Raw genomic sequence first — 10,780 nt, forward strand, 5'->3', positions numbered from 1 at the left:
TTTTTTCGAAACTCAAGGTCTTTTGAAGGTCACCCTCTTAAATATGTCACACTTTTCAAAAGAAAATTCCTATCTTCATTTTCTCAATGGCGATTTTGGCGTAACTCAAAACATTCTGAAAACTATGTAGACATGCCTTATTTTTTGTACCTTGACGAATTTCCATTGGGACCGAAATCTGGGCAACAGAAAGTTTGTGGAATATACTATAGTTTTCCAAGTTTTACAGTACAGTTTTTCACATTGTCAAATTAGTAGACTCCCAAATATATTTGTGGCAGGATTTATTAAAAGCAGTGATATACATGATAGTGGACTTAATACTTCCCTCAAACCTATATTAGATATTTTCAAAAAACTTGAAATGGACGGTCTACAAATCAACGGAGATGACATGATTTATAGACTGCGTTTTAGGTTAGGGCAAGTTTTGGGCGACAACTTGGGACTTAATACTGCATTAGGGTATGTTCCTTCGTTTTCTGTAAATTATTTTTGCAGAATATGTAGAAGAGAAAAACTTCAAACCCGCTCTGATTCTGAAGAGTTTCCCAGTTCCTTCCGAGATAAAAATAATTATAATCACGATGTACTACTTGATAATCCAGCACAAACTGGTATTAAACAAAATTAAATTTTTAATTTGTTGCAAACCTTCCATTTTACGGACAATATCGTATGTGACATCATGCACTATGTATTCCTTGGTGTATGCAAATACAATCTTTCTAAAATTTTATATCATTTCGTCTACAAAAAAAAGTAGTTTTCCTTAGATACTCTAAATTAAAGGAAACAAATCTTTCAATATGGTGATACGGAAATTGGAAACATAAGTCCACCTATTCAAAAGCACCATATAAATAACGCTTCATTAAAAATGAACGCTAAGCAAATGAAAACATTTTTGGATACTTCTTATGATCGGCGATTTAGTAGATTCAAATGATTTAGTTTATAAATTCGTTATATTGTTTGTAACTTAAATTGATAAACTGCCTTTACCGAATTACAACGATAACTCTTTAACTGACTTCCGGCCCTTAATTAAACAGCATAATGACGAATATCAAAGCATATTTAAGAAGAAAGCCAAAAAAACCACAATCTGGTGCATTACCTATCTATAATTAAAAGGCTAGGGCCTTTGAAATACTCATGATCATTTAGATTCGAGGCTGCACACCTCTAGAACAAACATTTCACGAACTCTGGCTATTAAATCTTCACTGAGCTTCCCAAATTATTTTTTGAAAAAACTATTTTTTTCAAGAAGAATATTTTATTAAAAGAACTAGCAAACCCGGACCGCTTCGCTGGGCACACTAAAATAGAATAGATATGATTTAGAACAGAAAAGATATGGTTTTCACATTATTTATTTCTGTTTTCTTTATTCAAGCGCTTTGGCATAAACAATATTTTTTGTTTTTCTATTTGTTTTTGAGTAAATATATAATGTTGTTGGCTTCCCAACACGTGAACAGCCAACGTATAGTTGACCATGGGTGAATACTGGTTCTTCTAAATTCATCTCGCATATTTCTAAAGTTTGCCCTAGTGATTTATTGATAGCTATTGTAAATGCTAAACGAATGCGCAGTTGCAAACGCTTGAATTCAAGTGGCAATTCAGGTGGAATCATTGGATCAATCGTTTGACTATTTCTTTTTGTTCTTGGCGTTCTTCTGATGTCGCGTTATTCCGGGCATTTCTCATGCGCCTATTATTATTTGTCGAACGACCAATATGATTACGTGATTGTCTTGGCATTTGTACTATAATAAACATGATTGTAATTATGGTATTCTGAGATTTTAAAACATGTTTTTTTTTCAATTTTGTGGATTATATTTTCGATGTATATGTGTTTAAAAGCCCAAGTCCACATGGTCAGGATTATTTTATTTTGTTGTGATTTTCTTAAATCATCTCTTTTCTTATGAAAATTGTTAACAATTTGCATGATAAGACTATTAATTTTTTCATCAAAGTTACGCATTTTTCGTGCTCTTCTTTTGCATCCTTTAACATTTTCTTTTGTTTTTTCTTTTTTTTACCATTTTTTTCACTCATGGTGTATCGTAGCTTATCGCATATGAACCGAAAAAATAAATCCACAAAACATAATTTCATTTGAACATTCGGATTTCACATTAAATTCTCAAATTTCGTAAGAAATTATTCACTGTTCTAAAAGCCACTCCAAAAAAACTTTCAAAGAATGTTTACACTTTGCACTTACGTCTTCTTCTTATGGCGTCCAAATCAGAAAGAAATATTGGCACATTGTAACTCACACTGTCAATTTGACAGTTCAGTTCCGCCCCAAGCGTTAAAAAAGTAAACGACATTATGGCTGGTTCAAAAGAACGCTGTACGCGTTGCCGGTGTTCCGAATTACAACCAAACTTTACGAAACCCATTTTCAATACTTTCTTAACAATGTGTGTAAGTTTGGTTTATTCGTTGCAAAGACACGGCGGGTCCACGTTTTGGCATATATTTCGAGACCCTAGTCATCAATAGGTATGAAAATTACCCCGTGTTAAAGCACTTATCAACAGCTTTCATTTGATACCCATATTTTACATACACAACCAAAGGTTACCCGGGTCCACGTTTTGGCCTATATCTCGAGACCTTAGTCACGGAACGGTATGAAAAATACTCTCTACTATAGAAATCATCAACAGCTTCCATTTGCTACCCATATTGTACAAACACATCCTAGGGTTACCCGGGTCCACGTTTTGACCTATATTTCGAGACCCTAGTCACGGAACGGTATGAAAAGTACTCTATACTACAGAAATCAGCAACAGCTTCCATTTGTTACCCATATTGTACAAACCCATTCTAGGGTTACCCGGGTCCACGTTTTGGCCTATTTCTCGAGACCCTGGTATCCGATTCTTAAGATTTCAAAACACGAACCTTCTCCACATGTGTCTCTTCAATGTAGCAAAGTTTGGTTAAAATCGGTTAAGTCATTCTCCGTAAAGTTCATCACATCGCGAAAAACGGCTGAATTGTTATATAGGGTTTTTCAGTAAGAGCGCTTCAACTTTTGAATTTTTTTCACTAGAACACAAACGGTTTAACTTTTTTAACTAATTTTTTTTTTTATTATCGAGTTTGAACATATACATTTAAGTATGAAATTCGATTTCTTTTGCATAACCACCGCGTGCACGTTTTACGAAGTCCAATCGTTGAACCCAATTTTCGACCACTCTTTTGCATAAATCGGCCGAAATTCCAGCAATTTCGCGTTCAATGTTGGCTCTGAGCTCACAAATCGTCGCCGGCTTGTTACTGTAGACCAATGACTTCACATAACCCCAAAGAAAATAGTCTAGAGGCGTCAAATCACACAAGCGCGGCGGCCATTCGACCGGTCCATTTCTGGAAATAATGCGCTCATCGAACTTACTCTTCAACAAATCAATTGTAGCGTGCGCTGTGTGGCTTGTGGCCCCGTCCTGTTGAAACCACATGTCGTCTAAGTCCATACCATTCAATTGCGGCCAAAAATAATCGTTTATCATGTCGCGGTATCGATTTCCATTCACAGTAACGTGGCGATCGTTCTCGTCAACGAAAAAATATGGGCCAATTACGCCGCCGGCATGTAAACCGCACCAAACAGTGATTTTTTCGGGATGCAACGGTGCCTCATGAATCACGTGTGGATTGCTTTCTGCTCAGTAACGCATATTTTGCTTGTTGACAAAGCCATTGAGCCAAAAGTGAGCTTCATCACTGAAGATGATTTTTCGACTTTAAACTTTCTTAACAGAACACGCATTTTTATAATAAAATTCAATGATTTGCAAGCGTTGCTCAAGTGTGTAGCGTTCCATGATGAAATGTATACTAATGAAGTTTACAAATGACAAGCGAAAAATAAAAAATATTGCGTCGTTCGCCCTCCCTATCAGAAAAAAGTTGAAGCGCACCTTTTGAAAAACGCCTTATATAGATTGAAAATAGTAAACAAGAAAATAGTACTTATCTCCATTAGTGTCTGATTTAAAGTTGTGTAAAACATTAAATGGACTTATTTTTCAAGGCATTGCATTTCGCATTGCTGTATATGCTTAGTGCTACATTTTATGATTGTTTCTTGGATTATGTCTAGGTTTAAGTTACGATGTATGGCTTCATTGGAAATAAACCAACCAGCATTTGTTATATTTCGTAATATTTTCGATTGTGTTCGCTGTATGAGCTGCAGATTTGTGTTTTTAGCTTTTCCCCATATTTCCAGATAGGAGTAATAATTGTTTTGTATGTATATAGTCACCTTATTATAAAGTGATAGTTTTGATGCTCGTCAGTTAACTCTTTTAAAATTTTTCCATTTATTAGGTCATATCCTGGAGCTGTTTTATCGTTTAGCGCTTTTATTTGATTTTTAATTTCACTTATGGTGGTCTTTCTTGTTTTGATTTTCGGAACTTTTATTGTATTATGTTATCAGATTTAATGTTAATGTTTTGATTATCCATTTCGCTCGTAAATGTGTCTAAATGTGTTTGGCTAGGGTATCGGCCTTTTCTTTGCCTGTTTTTGCCCATGTGCCGGTTTCTGTTTTGATGGGCGATTTATATATTACAGCGCCATTAATGTGTTTTGTTGCTTTCCATAAGGAGTAATTTGTAGATGTTGCTGTTCCCAGGTTTGCCTTATAATTTCGAAGTTTACTCTCCTTGTGTTTTTTAAGTAATACTTTTAGCTCATTTGTCTCCTTATTAAGTTTGGTTTTATCTGCTGGTGGTTTAGTGGTTTGCCATGTTTTGCGGGGTTTTCTTTTTCCGCCGATTTTCAATTTAATGTATCATAAGTTGGGATATTTTTTTTATTTGTCATTTTCGGTGTTGGTGTAGAGGAAGCAACTGCTTGTACTATGCTGTCATTGAAATATACAATAGCGGAGTAAATTTCATCTTGAATTTTCAGTGATATGTTTATTTTGAGTTTTTGTTCTATGATAATATTTGACAACCATTAGTCCAATTCGTTTTAGAACTATATAGGCCCACCTCCTTCGAGGGAGCTAAGACAAGTGGTCAAGTATGCAGAATCCAATAATCTGGGGCTAATAGTGGGATGTGATGCAAATTCACAGAGTATTGTGTGGGGAAGCAGCAAATGCAACCCCAAAGCTCTCAAGTTACTGGATTTTATCCTGTCATCCGATTTGGTCATTCAAAACACTGGTAACAAATTAACTTTTGTGACCAGAACGAGACAAGAGGTGATTGATTTAACACTTACCAGTAGGTCAGTTGGAAATCAAATCAACCGATAGTGACTTTTGGAAGAGGACTCTCTTTCTGATCATCGTCTTATCGAATTCCGACTGGGAATTGATAGAATATCAGTACCTTCCGGTAGGAATCCTGGAAATGTGGACTGGGACAGGTAAGGTGAGCTTGTAACAGAGCGATTACCAAACCTGAAAAAACTCAAATCAATAGAAATGATTGAAGATGCTACTAAGAAAGTAGAAGGTACTTGTTTGGTCACATTATATGCGCCCTTTTTGACCGCATCCTTTGATCCGCCCCTGCACATGATTATGATTATGAGCGCCCTTTTGACCGCATCACTTGATCCGCCCCTGCATTGCATTCCCGCAACCTTGAACATCAGGTGATTAAAGGGTACCAACCTTGAACATCAGGTGATTAAAGGGGACCAAATTAGAATTAGAACCTTTAGAATTAAGTATATGTGTATGTATATAAGCAAGCCTACATGCAAAATAAAACAGTACACTTTTGGAGTTCGTTGAATTATAACGTTTTTCTCAGCATTGCCGCCGGACAAACAAACGAGTTTGTCTGTACATTTTCTGGCGCCCAACGTGGGGCATACATATAGTGTGTCTTAATTTTTAGTGGTAATCGCTGATAACGGAATAAATATCGGTTCAGCAATTACATTTTTCGCAACCGTGGATTATTATCAACTTCTGCTGTTTGGCATAAAACTCAAGTTTTACTGCAGTGATTCACCAACCACCAAATATTTTTCGGCTCAGCATTTTCATCGTTTTGTTATTTCGCAAATCACACATCCATACCTTTTCGCAAAATTTATTTGGTGAATCATGTCGCTGGAAGAAGTCAAGCAGCAGCGCTTACTAACCCGGAAAAACATGTCCCGCATAAGGACAATAGTGGAGACAAGCGAAAGTAAAACTGGAAAAATACTTTCGCCCATCGAACTCAAGTGTCGACTCGGAATTTTAGATTCCTATTTTAAGCAGGGGTTGGGCTATCAAACGCAAATCGAGAAGCTCGATCCAGAAGACAATGGTCGGGGTGACCTGGAAGACCTCTACGTCACCATCCGTTCAAACATCCAAATGCAGCTCGGTGAAGATGAACACAACTCAACGTTCCGTGAATCAACAGCAGCAATTCCTGTTTCGCATTCAAAAATACCAGCATTAAAATTACCCGTATTCTGTGGAAGATACTCAGAATATAAAAATTTCATCGCATCATTCATGCACGTCATCGGAAATGAGTCATCGCTGTCTAATATTGAGAAGTTCAACCATCTCCTCAATTGTTTACAAGGACAGGCCTTGGAGACTGTGAAGGCGTTCCAAATCACCAGCGAGAACTACTCAAAGGCATTAGACAGATTAAAGTCCCGTTACGACAATAGCACGCTCATCTTCATGGAAACCATCAAGTCGTTATTCGAGCTGCCTTCTGCTGCAAAAGGTGGTACTTCTCAGTTACAAAGTTTGGTCAACAACGTGTCTGCACTTTATAGTTCCCTGTTGCCAATCGGCTCTCATAAAAACATTTCGCATTTACTGCTCATTCACCTTGTAATGAACAAGGTTGATGAAGAAACGCAAAACAAGTGGAAGGAGTCGTTAGACTTCACATCGCTACCATCTTGGGAACAGTGCGCAAAGGTTCTTGAACGACGCTGTCAGTTTTTAGAGTCAGCATCGGGCTCCCTCTCGTTTGGTGATTCTGGAAAATCCAGCTACAAACAGGAAAACAGGAATAAGCCGCCACGTAAGGGCTATTCGTTTTCATGTACAAATCGCTCTTGCGCATTATGTTCTAATTCAGACCACTTGATTGGCAGTTGCTCTCGCTTCAAGCAAATGGAGATTGCTGACCGCTTCAAAGAGGTTAAAAGGTTAGGTCTGTGCCTAAATTGTTTGTCTAATAAACACCAACTAGCACATTGCTCGTCCGCATTCAGATGTAAACATTGTGCTCGTTCTCATCACAGCCTACTTCATCGTGCTCCTACTTCAAACAAAATGCAGTCAGTATCGCTTCCTACATCATCACTTGAGCAACCAACGCAACCTGTAAGTACTGCAGCTGCGCACACACATCAAGAAAAATCGCCACAAGACCAAGTCATACTAGCAACTGCAGTGGTACTCATCCGAGATGCGTCTGGCTGTTTTCAGTTGGGTAGAGCGCTACTCGACTCCTGCTCCCAAGTAAATTTTATTACCGAGGAGTTTTCCCGAAAATTACGCCTCCCAAGGGAAAGGCACCACGCTGAAATCCAGAGCATTGGGGACTCGGTAACAAACATCAAACACAAGACATCTGCCACTGTCAAATCTCGAATGTGTGACTATGAGACACCATTATCGTTCCATGTTACCTCGCAAATCGCTTATCAGCCAGAGGCTGAATTTAATATCACATCTTGGAACTTGCCGGCTAACATTGAACTCGCCGACGAAAATTTCTTCAAGCCAACACGTGTAGACCTACTCATCGGCACAGAAATCTTTTTCGACATCCTGTCTATTGGGCAAATAAAGTTAGCACCTGGGTTACCGTCACTACAGAAGACTTTATTAGGTTGGGTCGTCTCTGGCCGATATCAACGACCTATAGAGAATTCATCATCAATTTGCCTACTTTCGGTTGAGGAATCAGTGGATGCCAATTTGCAACGGAAGCTGGATGAACCATCAAAGGCAGACATGTGGACCACTGAGCAAAGGAATTGTGAACAAAGTTACATGCAAACCGTGCAGAGAAACATCGAGGGGAGAGTTGTTGTCAAGCTACCGTTTAAAGAGGCCCCTCATTGTCTTGGCCAGTCGTACGCAACTGCACTTCGAAGATTTATTGCTCAGGAGCGGCGTATAACGCGCTGTCCTGACCTTCACCAACGATACATCGCATTTATGGAAGGGTATTCCCGCCTTGGGCATATGAGCGTCGTTAAAAAGGTGGATTTCGATAATCCACATTACTATGTGCCTCATCATTATGTCCTGAAGCCAACTAGCACAACAACTAAGCTCAGGGTAGTATTCGACGCCTCCTGCAAGAGTACAACCCAAAGATCACTCAACGATATTCTTGCTGAGGGGCCTACTCTGCAGAACGATCTATACATCTTGCTACTACGGTTTCGATTATATCGTTACACACTTACTGCTGACATCGTAAAGATGTATAGACAAATTTTGGTGGATAAGAACGATCGCAAATTCCAATACATCTTATGGAGAAGTACGCCCCACGATGAAATACGCACTTACCAGTTAAACACGGTAACATATGGTACGGCGTCCGCTCCTTATCTCGCTGTACAGAGCCTAAACTACATTGCTGATGCATACGAATCGGAGTATGCGCTCGGTTCCAGTACAATTAAAACGTCATTCTACGTTGATGATCTTTTATGCGGTGCCGATACCCTGGCAGAGCTATCGCGAATCAAATACGAAGTCACGGAGATACTGAGGCGTGGTTGTTTCCCCTTGGCGAAGTGGCATTCAAACCACACTAAATTTCGAGAAGACGACACCATGAAAGATTTAAATATCGACGAAAGTTTTACAACGAGCACTTTAGGTATAAAATGGGATCAAATACGAGATATTTTCTTATTTTCTTTTCAGTCGAAACAACCTGTGAATGGACGTGGAACTAAGAGATCAATCTTATCTATTGCATCAGCGCTTTTCGATCTTTTGGGACTTCTCGCTCCGGTTATTATTACTGCAAAGATCATACTACAAGAAATATGGCTTTTCAAGCTGAATTGGGACGAGTCGGTGCCGCAGAACCTACAAACGGCATGGGAACGATTTCTCAAGGACATAGCTCATCTGAGTACGCTCTCAGTTCCAAGGTATTCTGGATCAACAAATCACAACTCTTTACAAATTCATGGGTTTTGTGACTCGTCCATTCGAGCCTATGGCTGTGCTATTTATCTTCGCTCGAAATCAACAGAAGGCAAACCTACTGTCACCCTTTTGACTGCCAAGTCGCGTGTAGCTCCAATTAAGAAGCAATCGTTACCTAAACTCGAGTTGTGTGGCGCCTTGCTGTTGGCACGTCTACTAGCAAAAATAAAACCTCTATTCAACGCCAACACCACTGTGTTTCTGTGGACTGATTCACAAATTGTGCTACATTGGCTTGAACTGCACTCAGCTACCCTATCAACATTCGTCGGTAATCGAGTGTCAGAGATTCAAGATCTCACAGCAGATGCAAGTTGGCGGCATGTCCCAACAAAGTGCAACCCGGCTAATATCGTGTCACGAGGCTGTACTGCACTTGAACTAAACAATTCAATTTGGTTTTCAGGACCATCATTCCTACAACTTGAACCCGAAAACTGGCCCAGCAATCAATGTGGCCAACTCGATATGGAAGAAGTTTCTCGAGAAAAACGTAAGTCAGCTTTTAAAGCAGTCATCGAAGAAAACTACATTTTGAAGGTGCTTGAGAGAAACAGTACATACAATCATTGCTTACGAGTTGTAGCCTGGCTATTTCGTTTTCATCAATTAACAAGCAGGCCGCTTGAAACTCACCTAGACAAAGGAACTCTATCACCTCAAGATTTGAAGCAAGCGCTGTGGTGCATTGTTTGGAATGTGCAACAACAGCACTTCGCTGACGAAATACGGCTGATCAACCAAAACAAAACAATATCTGGGCAACTTAAATTTCTCAACCCGTTTCTGCAGATTCATGGTGGTTTTCGTCTACTGCTAATATAGTTGGTGGGCGTCTTGAGCTAGCAGATTTGGCAGATTTTCAGAAACACCCTATCATATTGCCAGGAAAATGCTACTTCGTGGAGCTCTATATTCGACATTTACACATCACGCATTACCATGCAGGTGCTAAAGCACTGGTGGCATTACTACGTCTTCAATTCTGGGTCATAAAATGGCTGTACTACCTGCTTGAAATACATTTCAACGGGCCCGGGATGTTTGGTCACATTATATGCGCCCTTTTTGACCGCATCCTTTGATCCGCCCCTGCACATGATTGGTCATATTATGAGCGCCCTTTTGACCGCATCACTTGATCCGCCCCTGCATTGCATTCCCGCAACCTTGAACATCAGGTGATTAAAGGGTACCAACCTTGAACATCAGGTGATTAAAGGGGACCAAATTAGAATTAGAACCTTTAGAATTAAGTATATGTGTATGTATATAAGCAAGCCTACATGCAAAATAAAACAGTACACTTTTGGAGTTCGTTGAATTATAACGTTTTTCTCAGCATTACCGCCGGACAAACAAACGAGTTTGTCCGTACAGTACTTTAGTCAGGAAAAGCAGACAGGGGAAAGCTGTTCCTTGGTGGAACCCTGAACTGTCGAAGCTTCGTGTACAGTCCAGAAAACTTTTTAATAAGGCCTTAAAGACCCAAACAGAAGAGTAGTGGGCTTATCATCGACTTGCACAGAGAGAATATAAGAAAAAAGTACGGAAAGCCAAACTTGA

At 39.3% G+C, this 10,780-nt stretch overlaps 1 protein-coding gene across 1 annotated transcript; it reads left to right on the forward strand.

The window, feature by feature from the left end:
* The first annotated feature begins 6,121 nt into the window (after window positions 1-6,121).
* Window positions 6,122-10,039, forward strand: LOC129250288 (uncharacterized). Its single transcript, XM_054889923.1, has 2 exons — window positions 6,122-7,179; window positions 7,246-10,039. The coding sequence occupies exons 1-2, from the start codon at window positions 6,122-6,124 to the stop codon at window positions 10,037-10,039; spliced, it is 3,852 nt and encodes a 1,283-aa protein (XP_054745898.1).
* Window positions 10,040-10,780: the final 741 nt, after the last annotated feature.

The sequence above is a fragment of the Anastrepha obliqua genome, chromosome 6 (assembly GCF_027943255.1).
Source record: "Anastrepha obliqua isolate idAnaObli1 chromosome 6, idAnaObli1_1.0, whole genome shotgun sequence".
NCBI classification, from domain to species: domain Eukaryota; kingdom Metazoa; phylum Arthropoda; class Insecta; order Diptera; family Tephritidae; genus Anastrepha; species Anastrepha obliqua.

What these genes read in the sequence shown, in the direction of transcription:
- LOC129250288 (XM_054889923.1), top strand. Translation starts at nt 6,122, where the DNA reads ATGTCGCTGGAAGAAGTCAAGCAGCAGCGCTTACTAACCCGGAAAAAC. An exon ending in CGCTTCAAAGAGGTTAAAAG is followed by an intron (nt 7,180 to 7,245) that starts GTTAGGTCTGTG and finishes GTCCGCATTCAG; the next exon opens with ATGTAAACATTGTGCTCGTT.